This window comes from Scomber scombrus, chromosome 11 (genome assembly GCF_963691925.1).
Source record: "Scomber scombrus chromosome 11, fScoSco1.1, whole genome shotgun sequence".
NCBI classification, from domain to species: domain Eukaryota; kingdom Metazoa; phylum Chordata; class Actinopteri; order Scombriformes; family Scombridae; genus Scomber; species Scomber scombrus.
In genome coordinates, this window is record NC_084980.1 from 26,032,094 (window position 1) to 26,054,409 (window position 22,316).

The 22,316-nt window shown below is 41.0% G+C and overlaps 1 protein-coding gene across 1 annotated transcript in view; it reads left to right on the forward strand.

Moving 5' to 3' along the window:
* The window catches only part of svilb (supervillin b), a 40,236-nt gene that overhangs the window by 2,197 nt on the left and 15,723 nt on the right, over nucleotides 1–22,316 (forward strand). The window contains exons 2-20 of the mRNA XM_062428554.1: nucleotides 157–205; nucleotides 1,494–1,585; nucleotides 1,690–1,747; nucleotides 1,848–1,996; nucleotides 2,659–3,466; nucleotides 5,436–5,519; nucleotides 7,725–8,615; nucleotides 8,649–9,056; nucleotides 9,476–9,646; nucleotides 9,840–9,877; nucleotides 10,098–10,159; nucleotides 10,405–10,541; nucleotides 10,848–10,943; nucleotides 12,558–12,843; nucleotides 13,876–13,941; nucleotides 14,994–15,744; nucleotides 17,598–18,105; nucleotides 20,348–20,480; nucleotides 21,597–21,653. Of these exons, the coding sequence (XP_062284538.1) occupies nucleotides 157–205; nucleotides 1,494–1,585; nucleotides 1,690–1,747; nucleotides 1,848–1,996; nucleotides 2,659–3,466; nucleotides 5,436–5,519; nucleotides 7,725–8,615; nucleotides 8,649–9,056; nucleotides 9,476–9,646; nucleotides 9,840–9,877; nucleotides 10,098–10,159; nucleotides 10,405–10,541; nucleotides 10,848–10,943; nucleotides 12,558–12,843; nucleotides 13,876–13,941; nucleotides 14,994–15,744; nucleotides 17,598–18,105; nucleotides 20,348–20,480; nucleotides 21,597–21,653 (4,844 nt within the window). The remainder of the gene's footprint in view (nucleotides 1–156; nucleotides 206–1,493; nucleotides 1,586–1,689; nucleotides 1,748–1,847; nucleotides 1,997–2,658; nucleotides 3,467–5,435; nucleotides 5,520–7,724; nucleotides 8,616–8,648; nucleotides 9,057–9,475; nucleotides 9,647–9,839; nucleotides 9,878–10,097; nucleotides 10,160–10,404; nucleotides 10,542–10,847; nucleotides 10,944–12,557; nucleotides 12,844–13,875; nucleotides 13,942–14,993; nucleotides 15,745–17,597; nucleotides 18,106–20,347; nucleotides 20,481–21,596; nucleotides 21,654–22,316) is intronic.

Here is a 22,316-nt window from a genome sequence, read left to right on the forward strand (position 1 = left end):
ATTATGATCAGATGTGTCATTAATCTGTGGATAAAGTAAATTAAGAAGAATCCTCTCAATGTCAGTGCACAGATATCGAATATTCAATTGAAAGTTAGATTTTGTTTGAGTTTTTGACCAAGTGTCATTTTTTCTTCTCAGGATTTGGATCTAAAGCTCCCTCCAAACTTTGCAGCTCAACCTCGTTGCCAACTGACGCCTTAAGGTGAGGGAGGAAAACCCTTTTTGGTTACAGTCACCACACATGTCGACATGAGTCAAATAACAGAGTTGAAAAAAGTCTAATTTTTTTAGTACATAGGTGGATTTTTTTTTATTTTTTTTACCTTAATTCATATCAGAGTCACACAGTTATTTTTATTTTTTTCTCAGAGTGTTTATATTCTTTTCATTTTGCTTTGTCATCAAGATGGGGATATTTAAGGATATAGATTTACTGAGGTGCTTTAGCCCATCTTGCACAGTAAGCATTTAAAAGCTGGAGATGCCTGGAACAGCTTATCCTAAGACACTTTTTGTTCACATAGCATTAGAGCCATAATACCTCTTCCGGGAGTACTTTGCACCCAGTCTCCTTTTGCATTATTTTACAGTATTCCCTCTGGTTGTTTAACATTCAAGCTCTGGCATAACAAGTAAAAACCATCATGCCTACAGAAAATGTGAGATATACAGTAATATATGAATGTAACTAAGCTACAGTTTTAAATAAGTTTTAAACATACAATTAGCTGCATTATGAGCATCCCCATTTTCTTCTTCTGTCTGAGTGAAAAGAAGTTTAAAATAGCCCACTGCTTTGAAAAATTAGGGTGTTTATCAAGAGAAATTGATTAAAACTCAAGATAACCAGGCCACAAATTCAGTTTATTATATCAATATTGGGGATTAAATTACACTAGATTGAGAACTTTAGCTTCCAGATCTTGATAAATGCACATCACTTATTCATAGAGAAGAAAAAAAAGAAAAATGAAATGAAAAAAGGCTCAGTTTAAACAATAAATTAAATAGTTCCTGACACTTTCAGACAAATAAAAACAGGTGAGTTTAGATACCTGTGCTCTTTTGGCCTGTGGATTCTGCCAGGTAAAGACATTAAGAGAACAATTTGATTGTGTATTTCCCCTTGGAGGAGAGATCAAGACATGATAACCTAGTTCTTAAGCTGGATCCTGGATGAAAGTCACACCAGCTGAGTTTCACCTTCACCTGCCGTCACCTCTTTAAGTCATTTAAAGCAGAGATGTGGTGAAGGCTTCATTTGTAATGTGCATTTAATTTGAATTCTTTTCACCAAATAATGACGAGCCACACGCTTTTGTTCTCTCATTGTCACTAATTTATCACATTAAATAAAATCCTCATCTGATTAATCATCATCTGCTGTATATTTGCTGTTTAGGGATGAAAAGAAAAACAGCTCAAATGCACGATTTCCTAATAAGTTTCAACTTGAGAGCAGATGTTTGTAACTTTGCCTTTTTGTTTAGTTTTCAGAGTGACTTCTCCTTGGGTAACACGACTGCCTTGGTCAAGAGTGTTTCGGATACAGATGCCAAACTTCTGGTGGCCCTCCCCAAAGGTATGCAATGGTTTTATGCACTTTACAATAACTCAGAATACAATTAATAATTGAGTTTACTTTTTATATGACATTACATCTTAAACCTCTGTTCAAACTTTCAGTTTCAGAGTTGAGGAAACACTTTGAGGCACCTATTCCAACAGATTTAGGAATGAACAGGTAACTGTATTTTAATATAGTCCCATCTCAGTATTTTTTAGAAACAACAGTTAATCTTACCAGCCGCTAACTTTTAAACTCTGCTTTTTGTCTCTAATAGGAAAGATAGGATAGCCCGGCGCCTAGATGGGATTGAAAGTGACGCTCCACCTGCCCTGTTGCCCGGTGGTTTGGTAGCCAACAGAATGCTGGAGGAGGATCCGCCGCGGTACACCCGCGCCTCAGACCCCTGTGAGCCTTGTGTGATGGGTAAGCATGGCACGCTGCACAGTGAGACCGTTTGCTTGCTGCCTTTAGTAGACTTGGACAAACACTCCTTAAATGTGGCTCGTTATTTGAAAAAAGAACCATTAACTTGAGTTTGTCATTTCTAAACCAAATGTTTAATTACGTAAACATGTTGTCAGCTTATTTACCTTTACAATTACCTCAACATGCTTTTTGAGTAAAATATGTTGTTATACTGGGCAGCTATACTGTCGGTGTGATTAATATAACTGTCATCAAAGACTTGTTGCATGATGTTGGATTTTAAAAATAAAGGAGCTCGCTGTTTAAGAAGATTGATATGAAAATCCTATAATATGTTTTGTCAAAGTGCATTTAAATAATGTAACATTTGCATCATGTGGTATAAGTGGTATCGAGTGGAAAAATATCCTAAAACGGTGCATGCTCAATACAGTATACATTAAATTATCTTTGAATTACCTTCAACAAATCAAGTATATCTGAGCTTTCAGTAAATTTAACGTTTTCTACTCATTAAAATGAACTAAATGTTATAACAGTAATTAAAGGAAGTACAAATGATTGTAACTCCAACATGAAAGGAATGCAGCTTAATTCATGGTTGTTGAGGAATGCTGGTAACGAGTAATAGATCATGGTGTTTCTGCTATTTACTACAGTGAGGCGCTACAGTCAGGAGGAGCTGGACGCACCCCAGAAGCAGGTCTCAACTCCGGAGAGATCACCACAGGTCAAAGGAGGTGTTGGCGGAGGCCGTCAAGAGCCAAGGGTAGTGTACGTTGAGCCGGTGTCGTTATCCACTTCTTCTACACCCACATCTGGCCCTACAGACAACAGCAGCCTCAGTTCCAAGGCCGAACGTATCGCCCGCTACAAGGCCGAGCGCCGTCGCCAACTGTCAGAGCGATACGGCATCCTCTTGGACCAGGAGGCAGACATTGATTACACACCGCGCTACCGTTCCCGCCGTGACCATGACACCTCTGACCGTCAAAGTACAACCAGGCGAGACAGACAGGAAGTGGAGGAGCCAGGAGTGCCGTACCGCTCTGGGGTGGGTAGGGTTTACATGAGGACTCACCCAGATTCTGCACCTGTTGCCACATCAAGCCCCGCCCACACAAACCAAGACCCTCCCTCCTCACAAGAGAGACCGAGTAGATTCTCGGAGCGGGAGAGAGTGATGAACATGGAGAACTACCGACGTGGTGGAGCTCAAGAGCGCCCAGTGTCTTCTCGAACCAGAACCCATGAGCAACATCCGCCCCAACAGCAACAGCAACAACATCCCCATCACCACCAAGATGCCGCCCACCAGGAGGCAAGCACCGCCTCCACCAGCATTGCAGCGGTGCCCAGCTCTCCTCGCACCGCCCGCCGGGCCTCCCTGCCCTCCACACGCTACGGCATCTCACCTGGGGATTTATTCATAGAGCAGCAGGCCCAGAGTATCCTCAACAGGCAGGGGTAAGTTAACAAGGAACGGACTACAACATTCATGAGAGACATAGTCAGGTCATAAGGTCATCACAAGGTTTGTTTAATGTAAGAGTGGGCCAGTATGTGACAAAGTGCTTTACAAAATAAACAAAGCAGATTAGGCTTGGATGGTATCTATTTTTTCAAACCAGTAAAATGCTTTCTTTATACTGTATAAAAGCAGTTATGAGTTTATCTAAAGTGCAAGTCTGGTGTAATATAAGACACTGGCTGCTGTAGCTCATAGCCTGGTCACAATACACTTTTAATACACAATTAAAAATTTACCACAAGTGGCACATAATAATAATTAATAAAAGACTAAACAACTGATAGTTTCGCTGCATCCTGATTATGAATGAAATGACGTCAGAAACGTTCGCTACGATTGGATCAGGGTAAGCCAATCAGAATAGAGCAAGACGAGACATGATTTCGCCATATCTGCACCCACGCCTTATGAAAAAGCCAATCCGTACTGCAGGACCCGCAAATAGACATTGTACCACAGCTGAATAGACGCCAGGAACAAAGTAACTGAAGGCCACAAGATGAATATCAGCTCAAACACAGAAAAATGACAAACATAACAAAACTGGAATAAAGTTTTCAGCCAATTCCTACGGAGTCAATGAGTGGAAACACGGACAGCGCCAGTCTGCGTAGTCTAGGTATTAGAAAATCATATCTTCTGGATTTGTAAATACCGCAGTATACCGTAATACCGTGTGATACCGCCCAAGCCTAAAGAGATCAAATGAAAAAGATACTAAACACATGGGTCTGAATACTAGGGTTGTGTCATCAGATGAAGACTGATACGACTGAATGATACAGACTATAAAGCTTAAAATAATACAACATAAAACTTGTCCTTTTGATTTTGAGTATTATTTCTGGTCAACTATCTGACACATGTCAAATGTCTGACATGACACTAGAATCAAAAATAGACATAGCCTACTCTTGGTTCTTTTAGTTTGTTTTGAACTTTTAATAGTCTACGCACACTGCCCCATAAATGTGGTATGTGAAAGACCTGTCCCATCATGTCGGTCTCGTATTAACATTTCTTATCCCTATTTTGACTCTGGATTCACTGTATGCACTTGTACATATAATTCTTTACTTTTGAATGCAAAATAGTCTAAATCAAGTTTCTCTCTGTACTGTACATGAAGAGTCTAATGTCTTGTTACAATCCACTGGCTGCTAGTAACTTGCTGTAAGAACATGCTACACAGACCAAAGATATTTCAGCAGTACAATACACAGTGCAGTTTGATCTGTCCGCTGGCTGCTTATATCACTATAACCTGCTGCTTATATCACCATGATACTGTTTAGATCTTTCTAGAGTGTGAGTCCAGCCCTGTCACGCTTGCCCTGCTCCAGTTTCACATAGAAAGGTGCTCTGGGGAGCTCATCAGGGAAAAGGTTGTAGGGCAAGATGGAAGACTGCAAGGTTGGTTTTTGGAGGGGATATGATTTCCCCGCTTGCCCTGAGACGTAACCCTGATTTAACTGCAGCTTGGTTCATTAGCAAAACACTTATGTCATTTTCTATTATAAATTTGAATGTGCTACCAGAAAAGGAATGAAAATTGTAACACTTGTGAAGTAAAGTTAATAAGGAGAATATGACTTGTTGACACTGGAGCTGAGACAAGCATAAGACATGCTGTAATTAAGTCTATAAATAGTACTATCCATATTTATGAAGTGACATCAGCAAGGAACTGAACAATTGAAAATACTTTCATGTTACCCATGTCCAATGTGTGCAGAACAGCCAATTTTAAACTGATCCTCTAAATGATAATCAGATTGTTAAACTTCTACAGCACCTGAAAGTAATTATGGCGGATCAGTGCAATCAACTTTACACATTGATCATTGAACGCATGATAAGAAGTTTTTGCCTCGGGGTTTGACCTGTCACTACATCGTTCTGTAGCCTTGCCGCCCTGTCACAGAGCGACTGGTCTCTCAACACAGGCTCAGAGAGTGACACTCAGACAGAAGTCAGCTTGCCGTCAAGGTACTGTCCACGTGAGATGCCGTCGGAAGACCTTACAAAACCCTGTAGTCCACCGTGGGCCTGTGTTTTTAGCTGGTAATTCTCCAAAAAACTGGGCTGAAAATGTCCTATTTCTTGCACTCATATCTTTTACAGGGTTCCTTTTAAATGACAGGAGTTAGAAATGTCTTAATGTTATAGGTATTAGAAAGTTGTAAATAGTCTAAAACTGGTAGACAACCTGTAACAATACCTTTGGGAACCCCCCCCCCCCCCCCCTACAAAGCAATGTAATAAGATAATAAGCCAGCACTTAAAAAACACATCCCCGGTGGACAGGCAGCTAACTCGTTCCAGTAGATACACATTATAACTGTCCAATAATGTATTTCACTCAGTAATACTTCCCCGATTAACTGGTGCCATAGTATCCCATTTAACAAGTGTTTTATGCACCTCAGTGGATTTTGATTTTGCAACTTACAAGCTTTCATTTTTAACTTACAACTCAACATCGATTCGTCAAACTCGGATATCTGATGCTCACTTTTCTAACACATTTTTTTTTCTAAGACATTTTCTTGTTTAATTCTTTGTTCTTTTTGTATTTGCCCTTAACCACCAATCGTCCTTTTTGTTCTCTTAAAAAATAATCATCTATATTTTATTGAGCCAAAATCTAATTAAACTCTGCAAATGAAATACCTTGTCCCTAAATTACCTTGCCGTAAAATCACACAGTACAGTTCCAGTAAGCAGAGGTAATTCTGTCACCCGTCATCTTTTATAAACATGCCCATAACTTTGTAAAACTCACAAGTTTTTTCATTGGTACAATACCATCCAATTAACCTTCATTCTTCTTACTGTGTGTCTGTGTGTGGCCTGAGTTTCATGAGAGGTTGAGTGGTGTTAGTGAACCAGGGTTGATGGGGTGACAACATTACTCAGCTCCAGGCTTTGACCCAGTCGGTCAAACACCCACTGACTCAGCACTTGTCAGCTGAGGCTGCGCTCACATCCCCCCTCCTCCGATTCTGGCCTGTTGATCCCTATGAAATTATATTTGACTCTTGTACCCAGTTGGTGACTTTGACAATGATGTTGGATGTTTGTTTTTAATCTGGTTTAAACTTGGTTTGTTTGGGTTTTTTTTTTCCTAAAATGATTTTAGAAAGACGAGTTTTACCAGAAACACATTAAAGTTTTAGGTCCTTGGATATACATGAATTTCTGGACTAGACGGTGGCCCAGATACATGATATCACTGGCTTGCTGATAGCCTGTGAATGGCTGAATGCCCATTGCCAGACTTTGAGCTGCATGGACAGGTGGAATTCATAGAGGCATGGCTAGTTTGATCAGATAAACCTTTCCAGAGAAGAGTTAGTAAAGCTTCACTGGTTTCATTGGTACACATTAAAACAGCAGCTTCTGTTTAATTTATATAGCTCTATTTACAAAAAAAATAAGTTGTTTTTCCAAAGAAAGGAACGACATCACACTCATACTTTTTAGGTCTAATGTGTCTCAACAGAGGTTAATGCGGGACACGTATTAGCTACTCAATGTATGCCACTAGCAATAACTGCCAATGTGGCCTTACCACCTGCTTAAGCTAGCCTGTATTAGTGTGTACTCATGTAGCACGAGCACTGTTTAAGTCCTTCATGCCATGTCAGATAAGGCAGAGGCCCATCAATTATGTCTGGCTTAGTGGTCTACAATGAGATTAGTGCAACCTTTGGCTACCAGGGGTCAGAAGGTTACAGATGAAAATAGTTTGGCTTACTTTTTTGGCACGAAGACATTAGAGACAGAGAGAGTTGATTGAACTAAGACTCAAATTTAAACTTGGGGCAAGCCTCTGTTTGACCTTGTTGCCATTCTAGTGCAGGATTTGGGAACTCATGCTGGTCCCGTGGTAGTCTCATGAGATAAATGACTATCTTTCACAATATATGCCTGGAGACCACTTAATTGATATTGGAATCAAATATTAGTTAGAATTTGATTATGTTTGTGCTAAATTACAACCATTCAAAAAGTAATGCAGCAGACTTTTATTTTGATACACCACTCTACTTCAGCTATTATATTGAATAGTTAATTTGTGACGGGTGTATTTCATTATTTACCAGTCTCTTTGTCTTTCTGTGGAGACTATCATAGGTCTTTAATGGAAGTGGAATCTCAGTGTCCCTTATCCATTCCTTTCCCCCCAAGAATCCGAGTAAGGGAACGATTGTCCAGGGACGAAACTGTCCAGATGCCCACTGAGTGGAGTCCAGACAGGCACCACGGTAACAGACAACCTGCTCGGAGGAACACGACACAGTTCATGCCACAACGCTCAGAGTCCACCCAGCAAAGAACTGTTCCTCAGTCTCAGCACAGTACAGGCTACCAACCTGTCCATGGCCAAACAGCCTACCCTCCCTCTGCCCATGAGTACCAACACTCTGGTCCTGCTGTGGAACATGAGCCATATTTGGCCATGCCTGCCCCAGTTGCCACTGCAAAACTACCCGGACCTCCCGAAGTACCACCACGAAGGAGAGTGAGTGCTGACCAAATCTATGCAGCACACAGGGAAGCAAGATTGGAGGCCAGACAAGCCCTGAAAAAAGAACCCCACACAGAGGGCCTGCTGAAGAGCAGGAAAGCTGTGTTGCCCTCAGAGATCCGTCGAAGGGAACGAAGTGTGGACGATCCTCATAGAGGCCAGCATGAAGACATGGATTGGCAGAATTACAGCCCACAACGGAGAAGGAGGAGTCGAGGTGAGGAAGACTGGGACAGGGAGAGACCGAGAGAGAGAGGGAGGGAGAGAAATATTGAGAGGACCAGAGAAAGGGGAAGAGAGCATCTCTCTGGCCATGACAGCCAAGAGGAGAGAGTATTTAGATCACATCAGCCTTCCCATTCGTCTGTACACCAGCAGCCTATGCAGCAGCAAACTATAGAGCCTGTGTACCATCAAGAGCCTCAAATGCAGCTGCAAGAACCAGAGAACAGAAATAGACATCATGGCGCTCAAATTCAACAGCAAGATCCTCAAAGGCACCATCAATTCGACCACTTTAGACAACCCCAAGAGCCACAAGGACAACTGCAGTCTCAAAGACACCATGAGAATGAACTCCAAAGACAAGAACCTCATATTCAGTTGCAAGACCACAGGAGAAAACAAGAATCCCAACCAAACGAAGAATTTGAGCCTCAGAGGCAGCATCAGCAGGATCTGTCAAGGCGACAGAGGTCTGACTCAGCCATCTACCTTCAGAAAGGCTCCTCTTTGCCTCAGGCCAAACAGAGAACCATGGAGATGAGCGGAGGACCCAAACCCAAGACACGAACCCGCTCCATGTCAGATATAGGTATAAGCCAGCATTCTACCATGTTTCGTTTGGAGAGAGCAGCTGCCAACAGAGAGACATCCAGGATCGTCCCTCCATCAGTGATGGCTAACGGAGATGTGGGCACGCTAGACACCAGGGTGTCCGTAGCACAGCTGCGACACTCGTATCTGGAGAATGCCAACCGGAAGCCTGAGTTGTAGGTCCACTGGCATGGGCTCTATGTTGCATTGCTAATTACAATATAACTCTGCATTAGTATGCTGTTGCAAATAAGTAATAATGAAAACAATAGGAAAAAAATGCTGATACAATATCTTCCAGTGGCATGAATGGTGTCCAAGTGTATTGCTGTCACATACATTTAAGTTTTGGTAGTTATTTGATGCTGCATGTTAAGATTGGCTAATGGCTTCACACTGTTGGGTTGCTTTGCAGTTAGGTTTTGCTCAGCGTGTGTGGCAATATCAATCTATGAGTAGTGTTTTTCTAACTTGAGTGCAGTTTCCAGTAAACTTTTACTAAAACTACGTAAAAACCGACCATCGTTAATAGTTCTCTCACTTGTATTCTCCCTTACTGTTGTCTTCGTCAATCTTTCCAAATCGGCTCCAAAAGTGAGACTACTAAAGTAGAACTGTCAGCAATGGAGGTAGATCCGGCTAGTCCAGCGGATCGGGACAGGGGTGCTCGGAGGCCGCGACGCTACATCCAACCAGGAGAGAGTCGCATGTCGGAGAGGTTTAGGACGCAGCCCATCACCTCTGCAGAGCGTTTGGAGTCTGATAGGTACAGGAAGGGCTTTCCGTGGAAGTCTGGAGGAGCTCTTCAGAGTCATGTTATTGACAATATACTGCAATGGATGGCAGAGCATGATGGTTACAACATTCGGCATTCAGATCATGATAGAATCCTGTAGTTCCCCCAATCAAAAAATGCAGTTTAAATGTTGATGCTTGATATATATTTATGTTTCCTTCAGGTCCCGTCTAAGTCCATCACAACTGCAGGATCCTGAGGGTAAATACATCATTTTCACTGCTAAAAACTTGAACATTAGTTGTTATGTTGTTTTAGTTTTCATGCTATGAGATAATAGAAAAACAAATGACTCATAATTACACTGAAAATATTATTGATTCTTGTCATTGAAGGCATATTGGTGCTTTTTTTTTCTTTTCTTTTTTTAAATTTTACCTATAGTTATGTAACATAATTTTTCTTACATCTTTCTCACTAGAAGAAGAAAAACTGGACGACAGAGCTAAGATGAGTGTGGCTGCCAAGAGGTCTCTCTTCAGGGTACACTTCATATTTTATGGACATTTCAATAATAAGAACAGATAGCTGATACTTTTTATGATGACTAATATTGTAAATCTCATAACCAAAAGATTGAGTTGTGTATACATTTAGGGTGGATGTGTAATAATATTTTGTACCTTCAAATTAACTGGCTATCCACAAATGTTCAAATGTATGTTTTTGTGTTTCTTAACATTAACATATCGAACAATATTCCTGATGTTTCCTACATATCGTCCCAGGAGCTGGAGAGGGCATCAGACGGAGGTGTTCCCAAACCACGCTCTCGAAACGCTGCCGTAGAGAGACGTTTGAGACGGGTTCAGGACCGGTCACACACACAACCCGTCACCAACAAAGAGGTGGTCAATGCTTCAAGGTAGGTCTTAGATATATAGCTTGTATCACTTTATTGTGCATCATATAATTTGTAGAGAATATAGCATTGACATTTTCCTCGATCACTTTTCTTTATTTTGGTCTTTTTCTGTTCTTCTGTTCCTCTATTTTTGTTTCCTTTTCCTCTTTAACTCCATTTTCATACACTTCTGTCAAAGCCTCTCAAGTCTTTGTTTACTTCTCTCTTCTGTGGCAGTGTGTTGTTTTTTCCTCTGCCTTTCATCAGCTGTATTTCATATATATCTGTCTTTTTTTCCATCTGTACCTAATTTTCTCCACTTATAAGTGACCCTGCAACATCACCACAGCCTGTGGGAATCCACACTACTGTACCTTGCATCACCAGCCCCACTCTAGTCCGCACCAGTATGACTAATATCAGGTACAGCTGGACTGGTGTCTGGGTGGTTACTTGTTGTGTGTTTGCATCTGTATGTGGTGGCATATTTTGACAGTTAGAACGTCACTGTTGCATGACACCATGGAGGTTTCAATGAATTTCATGATCAATGTTTGATTGAAGGATTAGATCATTCTCCGTGGGTTGAGAATTGTATGGAGATGGAGCTTAACCACATTTAATTACATTTTAATCTAGTATTGAAGCGACTTAAAGAATCAGAATTCTCTTTAGGTTTATTAAATTGCTCTATGCTAATAAAAATGTCACAGAGGGATTTTTTTTTTACACACAGCAGGGTATTTTACCACCTGGAACCAGATTAAATATCAAACTGCTATTAAAAGCCAATCATAGAAATGAAATTGCAATTAAGCTAAAAACAAACCAAACCTATGAAAATGTACACCAGCAACTTTTTACTCTCCATCTCCCTCTCCTGGTCGCAGTGGCGATCTGTCTAAACAGCTCATCTTACCTTGTTATTTCTGCCTCCTCATGTGCTGCTTCTTAGCTGTGTGCACCTTATAGGGAAAGGTAGCCGCTGTTTACACAGTTACTCATTAAGTGCTTTCCATGTCCAGTTTCCAAGCATTCTTTCTTGCAACGTCTCTCTCACTTTCGTATCATGAAAGTCAGTGAGAAAATAGGTTACATCTCTTATGAAAAGGTCAGAGGTCGAACCAGTTAAAGCCCTTTTGCATGTCAGGGCTCACATGTCGTGCAGTTTGTTTATCAACCCTGGTTTAACTTAGCTCACTGCTGGGAGATTGCCGTAAAACCTGGAGTCATCTGAGCGCATTATATGATTACATCACAGTTATTTACACATTTATGCATGTTCAGTTCTTTGATATTTTAGGTAGGAATACATTAGATTTGGCCACCTTAAAGCTGGAGTGTTGGACTTTTGCCTCCCCCTTCTGGCTGTTAGAGTAATTACAAAAACACTGCTGACACATGCTGAGATTCACAAATCAGTCGCTTCGCTCATAGAGACAGAGGACAATCCCCCAAATGTGATTGTTAAAACTGGGTGGAAACAATTTTGGAGATTCAAAAAAACTGCATTGCACAATCAATCCAAAGACTTCACATTTAGAATTTAACATTTATATGTATGTTTAAAAGTTCTACACTGCAGGTTTAAACTAATAAACTTATTCAAATCTAATATAATGTCTTGGAAGTGTTGTTTGAATATACAGGTTACAATTTTGTCATCTAAAACTGAGATTTAACAAGGTTTTGATACTAATCTTTTTACAATTTTTTTTCTTGAAGATTGTCATTAATCAAGTCTGAACTAAAAGACAGCAGGATTTGGTGTTTCATATAAAGATACCTGTATTTAATTTTAGTTAAGTTTCTACAGTTTAGGTATGTCACATTTTAAATGAATTCAGCATGCAGGTATTGTGATATTTTGATAATTGGACAAAAGTTGTATTACTAGTAAAATGAATATTTTCACTGGCCATGTTTTGTTGTGTTTGAGATGTAATCATTTAGTTGAGCTTTCATTTTAATACAGTTGTTATTAGTAGACTGTCACCCATCACTCACCCATTGACAGCGCTCCTGTCCCTCCCTCAGCATCCAGGCCCCCTCCCAGCCAGACTCAGCAGGCCAGGAGCAGGATACCCAGGAGCAGCAGAAACCAACTCAAGCTCCTAGTGCTGGGAAAGAGGGAGATGGCCTTGTGGTTGACTCGGATGAGCCTGACTTGTCCTCCCTGACTTTGGCTGAGAAGATGGCTCTCTTCAACCGCCTCGCCCACACTACTGGCAAGACTGCTGAGGGGGCCCGAGGGGACACCCGCCAGCGCAGGGCCAACGCCCGTTTCCAGACTCAGCCCATCACCCAGGGAGAAGTGGACCAGGTATGGATGTTTTAGTTCATGTAATATTTTTATTAGAAAACTGTGCTGATCTAAATTAAGTTGCATTATCATAAATACAAATGTGAGCTAGAAATGTGAAGGAAATTATGAAAATGCTCAAGATAAAGATCAGTATTAACTTTTATTCTACTATTATCATAATTATTATTACTGAGCAAATTCATGAAGTTCTATAAAATGGAAGAAACAAAAACAACAGTCTGCTCTTAAAAAAAAGAAACACTAACATTAGCATTAGAAGAAATAGATTAATTTGTGGCCAGACAAAATCAAGAAGATGAAGATTTAAAGTGAGGAAATAATTAACAGGCCAAATGTTAAAGAGGTGCACACCACTGAAATTATGATAGCAATCCAACAGTAGTGTAAGCAGAGATTTGTGTCATCCTTCAGTTAGAGAAGCAAAGTAGACAAACGTCATTACATCTAAGCTTTACTTGACTGATCTTCTCCAACAGGCCTGCAGCTACAGACAATTCACTTCCAGGTCACTTACGCTCAGTGCAGCGAGCGTTTTGCAGCACACCAATTTTCTTTTTGTGCTTTGTCGATTCTGTGCAGCTGAATGACTCTTAAGACAACACAGAATTCAGAGGTCGCAGAGTTTATTCTGCTTATGCTTTTTAACAGAGTGGCCTCTAGATGTCACAAATCACCAACAATTCACATACAGTAAGGGACGCCAGAGATACTGTTTATGCAGCTGTTTACCATAGTGATGCTTCAATCATACAGGAACAGTTTGACTCAAGGAATATATATTTTACTGTGGATCTCATTTTGACACATTGATCCCTAATGCATCACTACTGAATTGCATTTCCAGCCTATATTTCCATATTTATGTCGCACAAATACACCTTACTGCATAAGTACTAGCGCAGCACAAAATAAGAATAAAAATTCCTGCAGCCGAACACACAAAGCCAGTGTCAGATGCTACGTAAGATGTTGACTTCACCTCCACCATGTTCTCAGCAGTGAGTCATAGTATCACTGGTGTCCACACAGGAAGCTGAGCTGCCGGTAACTTCTACAGTGCGTAACAACGACTTAGAGCCCAATCAGGAGGAACATGTAAGATCCTGCTGCCTGTACGGAGCTTCTGATTGGTTGCATTGGTTGAACTCAGCATTAATTGATCTGAATTGTCTCAGTGGTGACCAGTTGTGTCTTGGCAGTTGCCACTTAGCTTAATATTGTCAATAAATGCAAATTAGTGTGTATTTTTAAACATGACCTTGCGTAAGTGGGGCGTTGTCTTAAAGGATGGATTCACACATTTTTAAGTCTGTCTCAAAACAACAGTCAGGTGCCCAAATGAATATTTAAAATAGTTTTTTCTTGCCATAATCATCCCCCCTGTTCACACTGACCATTATAAGAATAATATGCACATCTGACTGTTGTTTTTTAGACAGACTTTAAAAATTGCGAATCTACCCTTTAAAATGTAGGGTGCCTTTTTTTGTTTTCTGTGGCTGGTTGGATTTCAGCTGCTTCTGCTACATGCTTGTTCAGTGCATGACAAGCATGGGCTATCTGAGCAAAACTGGTGCATGCTAGTTTATTCAGGCCTCCTCCGAGCTTATCTAGGAATAAAATATGTGGATGCATCTGGCCTTGATATTCACACTGCACAGGAATTTTTAAGGGTCGATAAAGACCTTGATTTACAACTAAAATCAATTCACCGTCGTCTCGTGTGGAGTTTAAGCATCATGAAGATGATTCTGTATGTCAGTCCCTTTGGTTGTTTCATCCAAATTAGAAAACAACTGCCACAGCTTGACATGATGCAGTTTTACTGGAGATGTTGTTAGAAGAACTGAATGACAATGCTTTATACATATGTATTTTAGTGTTTTGTGAAAGACAGAGCTGATAAATCTGCAGCTTGAGCAAACCCGAGTTGCAGTTGCTCAGTTCCCTTAACCTCATCCATCCATGTCTGTCCTATTTGCATTCTTTTAAACATAATTTATCATCACCCCACCTTATTCTATCATCCATCGATCTGTTCATTATCATCTTTACCAAAAATGTATCTTTTCATCCAATCCTTTTGTCTCTACTGTAGTATTTCTGTCCTGTCTGACTTTCTGACATGATGCCTGCTGTTCCTACAGCTGAAAAATGGAGGCGAGATCAAACTGGAGCCCCTTTCAGCCTCCTTGGTCCGCTCTGTGGCAGCCGTCACCTCCCAAGCCTCCGTCACCTCAGTAACCATGACGCCAGGCAGCGGTGGCATCAGTGATGATAGCAGTCTCCGTCCAGGGAAATCCACTGCCATGCCCTACATCCCTGCCCAACAACAGGCTGTCAGCATCACAAGCAGCCACCAGGAGAGGGCGCTGAGGTATTTCTCCATGACCCAAAGTGGGGACCCAGGCCACCCCGAGCCTGAGATCGACTCCTCCCCTCTCCTCCCTGAGAGCCGAGAGAGAGTGGGGGCTCCTCCTGCTCCCACCTCCTCCACTAGTCACAGGCGACAGGGAGAGGCAGAGGAGGAGGGCTGGCGAAACCGGCAAAAGGAGGCTGTTAGGGGGAGACAGCAGGGAGGAGCCAGAGAACAGAACCAAGAAAGCAGCATTAAGGGAAAGCCACACTCCCCGGAAAGGGACCGGGACGAAGGGCAGCTGCAGCAGCATCCCCAGCCTCAGCACTCTGCCAAGCCCTCTTTGTGGAGGGACGAGTCAGAGCCTGTGCCCAGCTGGAGAGCCGCAGACGGAGACTCCCAGGAGAATAAGGAGAGAGCAGAGGGAGGAGGAAGAGGACGAGGAGGCTACCTGAGAGAATCTGCAATAGCTCACAGCTCCTCTGCACAGGAGCTGCACCTCACTGAGAGGAGCACCGGCTGGAGTCAGGCAGGCATCTCAGGTAGGAGGCTTGTCTGATGAGCAGAACAGAAAAGAGCTGGAGAGGGGTAGGGGAAAAGAATGATCAAAAAAATGTGAATGGCAATGCTTAGAGGGAAGGATGGAGGAAGAGAAAAATTGAAAAAGAGTGGACAAAAAGAAAATAGAGATTGGGGGGCGACAGAAAGAGAGAGGAAGCAATGTATAGGGAAGGGTCTGTTCTCATTATCCTCATTGTCTTATGCAGCATGCTCCCACGCATGATTGCTTTCTGCCGGCTGCACACACTCTTGTACCAGCTGGGGGTATTTGATTTGGCTGATAGAGAGAAAGAGAGAGAGTGTCGAAGAGAGAGAGAGAGTGAAAGAGAGAGAGACGTCTGAGGGGGCATCTAATTAGCATATTTTACCATGCATTTGCCTCGTGGCTCTCTTTGTCTACAAAAGAGGAAGCGCTTCCCTGACATGTCGGTTGTCAGTTAACAGACACCCAATATTTTTATATTGAACTGTGTGTGTTCACTGTCAGAGCCTATAAAGGGGCTGTGGTCCCCCTTGCACCATATTGTGCCTGTGGGCTAGCAGTGCACATACAACAGTATAATGGGTCTGACCTGTTTCTATGTGCAAGTGCTGAATGTGTTGAGGGGTGGTCTTTTCCCATGCATGCACACAAACAGTACACAGAGATGAAAGCACTCAGTGAGAGTGTGCTGGACAATCAGCCGGCACTTACATGAAGCAGGTAGAGGACAGGAAGGACACAATGGAAGCCTTGTCTGCAGGCTGTAATCTTATTTAGTTCTGCATGGATAGATCTTCACTAAGGTATAGTCTGTTATACTAAAAAACATGATGAAGCTACATGATTAACACCAACACCTTACCCTGACCTGAACTAAAGACAAAAAGATGTCATGGCTTTACTTGTGGGAACCAGATTTTGGACCCTACAATGTGCACACACCTCATGCAGCACACACAGCAGGCCTTGTATGAAACTAATTAGATTTCTTACCAATAAAGCCAGCTGCATGTGTACATGTTCAGGGATGATTGTAGTAATTTAATATGGGTCTGTGTAGATGTTTATGTCTCCAAAACATACAGTTCATGTTTTAAAATAATGGACATGATGGTCTGCCACATTGTCTATGAAGTACATACATTGTTTTAAATATCTTGTTGGTGCATTCAAAGACACCACAATATCGGGCAATGAATTATCTTTCCCAACTAAGCAACTGAGAAGCTGTGTTGTCAGTAAATGTAATTCAGAAGGCAACGGAAAGATGAATTTGATCATTTATTATGCGTCAAACTCTGAAATCTCAAATTTGAGAACATCTCTGAGTGCAATAACAACTATTGTAACTAACTAAAGATGACTAATTGTTTAGTGTGTTTAAACATCTGCAAGTGGATCTCAGAGTCCCACTCATGTTACATCCACACACACAGGGTCTTTTTAAACTTCTTTTGGGGACTTTGTGGGTGTGTGCAAACTGTTCTTGACTGACATTTCTTTGACTTTCCTGTTAGTTTTGTTGTACCCTTTAGAGCGAGATTACTTACACATTTAAGACTGAACTCAGCAAACTATCATTATAGCAGCCAGAAGTTCCAAACATGTCAAAAAGAGGTTGAATTAATCAAAATAAAGTCAATTTAACAACTTGGTGTACTTTGGATAATAGTCACCAAAAATGTAATGTTCACTTTGGCTTGATTAGGTTATATCGAACTCTGTTGCATTACATGATGGGATACAAATAATGACAATAATTGCTGAATGAGTGATGTGTTAACTCCTTTTGTCCAGTTAAAGTTATTTTCAGACATTGTAACTTCACCAATGTATGTTCTTTTCTTTTAGACTTGCAAGATCACCCGGCATCACTGAGGCCTCTGGTAGCTAAAGTATCATCCAGGACCGTATCTCACGTGTCGAGCAGCCAACAACAGCAGCATCACATCATCCAGCCGCCTCAAACTCTTCCTAAATCCTTCACACAGCAGCCTCCTCCAGCCCAACCCAAACCGCAGTCACACATCCAGCCCGCCCAGCCTCCGACAACATATCCCAAAACTTTCACCCAATCCCCACAAGCTCAGCCAAAACCTCAGGGATTCATCCAGTCCCTCCCTAAGCCTTTCCCGCAGACAGTCCCCCAGCCTCAACCCAAATCTCAGGTGCCTCCACAGACACCACCAAAACCCCAGTCCTTCCCCCAGGCGCTGGTCAAGTCCCAGTCCCTGCCTCTGGACCACAGCGAGGACTTCAACAGGCACAGTGTCCATTCTGGAGATCCGCTGTCCCCCACGGAGTCTGGGGACCAACTGTCTGACGACATGTCCTCCAAACAGATGTCCATCAGGGAGAGGTGAGTGATGGCTGAAGGATTTTATTTAAATCTGTATTTAACTTAACAAATAGAGGTGATTCCAACAAAGTCTGTTATTTTAAAGTGTAATGCAAAAAAACAAAACACATTACAGGTCAAGAAAAAGTCAAATTATTATGATGTGGCCAACATTGTCTGAGTTGCAGGTCCAGCTCCCAAAAACACTCTCTTTCAACACCAAAATCAGTTTTATACATTTCAAAAATCCAGCTAGAGCAGTTAAAAACAGCTTCTCACAATGTGCCTTTCAATTCAAGTGTTTTCCTACCTAACTTGAAACCATATTTAGACTGTGTAATGCTGCTCTGCACTCTGATATATAAACAACAGTTCATAACCCCTCTACTGTTTTATCAGCTTTTTTGCTACTGCTTAAAAAAAGCTAATAATAGTTAATAATAATAATTATGATTGTAATAATTATATAACTGCATAGGCTAGTATTCATTTTTTATAGTAATTACTCTAAATGTGGCCCAGTTTGCGCTGCATTTTTCCCCAGTTACTCTCTGTCAGGCCCCCAACAACAACATGCTGATTTTTAACTACAGTAGGTCAGTATGCAAAGGAACCTGTCCATGACATCTGTGAGACACTACCTGAGTTTTACTGAGAGGTATAACTGTAAATGTTTTTAAATGACTAAAATAATCACAAAGAAATACAGATCACACAAAGAAAAGTTTTAATGTCTGTCTGCGACTATGTTGGCAGTTACCTCAACATTATTCGGTCCACAACAGCATTGTCGAGATAAAAACAGTCCAAATTGCAAAATAAAAGAAAAAATTGTGGTAACTGGGAAGTTTGGGGCTCAGTTTGGGCCACAATTTTGAACAGATATTCAGCATTAATAGAAAAGTGTGAGAGATATAAGTATGATGTCACAGAACTCAATAGCCCAGAATGCATTGTGATAAGAAGATGTGATTAGTGGTAAGGTGATTAAATTTTAATTTGCTGTCGCTATCACAATGACTTCCAGTATCAACGACTTTCAGTCTGCTGTTAAATGTTCAATACCAACTGGACCTCCAACCGCAGCATGTTAAAAAATAATGGCTGATCTCTAATTATGGGTGTTCCTTTACAGCAGAGCTGCAGACACTATTTAACCTTGATTTCATTCACAAATCCAGACAGAGCTCAACTCCTTACAAGATGAAAACTGAGATGTCAGCAAGGATTAGACACTGACTGAGCTTCTTCTGCTGGCTGGTTCAAAAGCCAGCACCTCTTAAATTTGCATTGTTTGACAGAATCAGGCAGAGGTCACTGTCCACCCTTCTCTGCAGTATATAGGTTTGTCCCACCCTTTTTGGTTGTTTTTTTTACATTTTTGAAGGTGAGAGAGATTCATTTTTAGCAACATTGTGTTTCTCCTGCCAGCCAGCAGAGAGCTGCTCAGACTGAAGAAATCCTCTGAGACACGGCAGATTCCTGGTAATGCCCTCATTTCTGCCCTGTCCAAGCAGCGGAGACGATGACATACTTTCTTTTACCCTCCGTTATCAGTACTCCTCATACAGTCTTTGGAGACCTTTTAGAGCAGAAATCTGTGACCTGGATTTTCAGCCTTGAAGGATTTTTTTCTTTTCTTATAACCTTGATGAAAATAATGAAAATGGTGTGCTACAAAAGCTTCGACTTCAACACCAAGCACGGGTTTTGTCCCCTTTAATTTGATTCATGTTTAATAACAGATAGATAACAACAACTGAGACTGAGCCTAAAATAAACTCCCACTTTTATGATGAAGACATTTTGTTCTGTAAGTTTATTTTTACCAGAACAGTTCAAGAGTCCCAATCCATCACACCGAAATACTGCTTTGAGCTAGTTTGACAAAAGAGTTATCAAGTTAAAATCCAGTGCCTTTAACACACCTTTTCTATTATAACTGTCTGCTCCTTTGGTATTTTATTGCTTCATAAAATCATTAGTTTTAACATTATTGAACCCAGTGTATGAATTCGCTTTGAATAAAGATCATTTTCTTTTCCATTTATTGCGGAAAATATGAATATTTTGGTTTTAGTCTAGGTATACATGGCCATAATACAATAATAATTGGGAAAAGCTATGGTGGTCAACAAACTATAATCAGGAATAGGATTTATAGACCAGCATTTGTAATAGGAATGTTGTCAGAGTCATCTTTTTTGCCACTTGCCTATTGTTTCTATTAAAAATGACTTGTTTTTTTTTTTGTTTTATGTAGGGTGGAACTGCTGAAGAAGAGTGGTGAGGAGGACTGGAGGAACAGGATCAACAAGAAACAGGAAGTAGTTAAGGTGGCGTCCAGCGAGCAGCAGACTCAGCTATGGGAGACAGAGCAGACCTACGAGAAGAAGGTCAGTTTTCTACTCATAGAAGTGTTAATGAAGGATCATTCACATCACATTCTCATCCACAATAACCAGAAGGTCATAGTGCCATGTACATGTTTGGAAACCTTTAACAGCATTTTGTCATATCATTATAATATATTCAAAGGTTTATAAAAACAGACACAGAATTCTCTCTATATGGGAAATTTCATCGTTATTATCAATATGATCTTTGACCCTTATATCAACAAAGCCGGACTATATCTCACTTCTGAGTTTTGGGGTGTAAGTTAAGGAAGATCCATCTACTTCATTCCCAACATCCATTATAGCAAACAGCATAAACAGCAATGTAAATCTACACTGCAGTACTGCTAGTGAGTCACATATTACTATAGCTGATGTAAATGTTAAACCTGCTACAACTGCGCTGCGATCTTACTTGGGATTCATATTACAATATTTGTATATCCCCGAATTAAAAACATGTATAATTTGCATTCTTTAAAAATATTACACTCTTTGGTATTATTAAACAGACTAAACTCTAGGGCCACATTTCATCTCCCAGTCTTCAGGGTTACTATGACAGCTCCAGCACTCTTTTTTGCTAAGTGCTCCTTTAATTTCCCCCTTGAGTCCATCTGTTGTTTGAGCCCAGTGGTCCAGATATGCGCAGCATCCATCCCCCATTGGCTGACGACTAGAAAGCATATGGGACAGTCTGATTGTAGTATTAGTAGTCTGGAGTATTAAGCAAGAATTTCTTCGTCGTTACAAGATCCACTTTTCACTTAAATCTCCAGATAATGCCACATTGGGAAAGCTGATTTGACAGAAGGGAAATGTTTCAAGAATGTATTCTTTTATGTATTAATATGCATCTATATTGGTTTAAACAGCAGCTAGGATTTAATTATGAGCTCAAACAACCTTTAATGTCTGGATTTAGGACTGAGGCACTTTTTTTCTGGGGCTCATCTACTTCGCATTAGTATTCTGTGAGGCGAAACTGCCTGCTTAAACCCTGGATGGTAATCCTCCAGGCGGTCTCACCCCTAAACCCGTGGCAACAATGACTCCCCCCCCCACCTCCCCAATCCCTCTGACCAAGTACTTCCCCTGTGTTTAACCCTTCAGGAGGAAGGGGTGGTCGTTCAGGAATACTCTTCTGTGTCTGTGTCTGAACAGCTGTGGGTAAGATCCTTTGGCAGCCACACACACCGTCCCCCGAGCCAATCGGCTTCATGTGGGACAAGTTGTTGTCCAATCAGAGCTTTGTGCACTTTGTGTGAGGCTGAATGCATCTCCTCAATCTTTCACTTGCAGTGGGATGGTAGTTGGAAAGCGGCTGATGCTCGAACTTTCTTAAGCTTTTCTGCACTTTTGCTGATTCTGTCTTAAAGCGGCATTAAGTAATAGATTTACTTCAAAGCAAACTTGTCTCCGGAAAGTTGAATCCAAATCAGTTTTTTTTTAAACAAACTTCAATCTATATTTTAAACTGTTTTCCAATGATGAATTCTACCATCGATGATTGAAATGAACACTGACAGTCAAAATAGACTTTAAACAGCTTCTATTACTGACCAATAAAGTCGGTAGAGTCTGGGAATATTAGATGTTCCTTTGTTGTCTCTACAGTTTCAGGAAAAGTTACAGAAAAATGTTGTTTAATGAAAGCGAGTACATAAGAATAATATTTTCAAGCACGCTAATACTGCTTTTTCATTTGTCTTTTTTGCTTGAGAACTAAATGACTTCATTTGAAGCTTTTTAAAAAAAGAAGCGATTTACAAAACTAAGAATAGAGGCTAGAAAATACATACAGATCAGTGGTTCCTAACTTGGGGCTCAGGA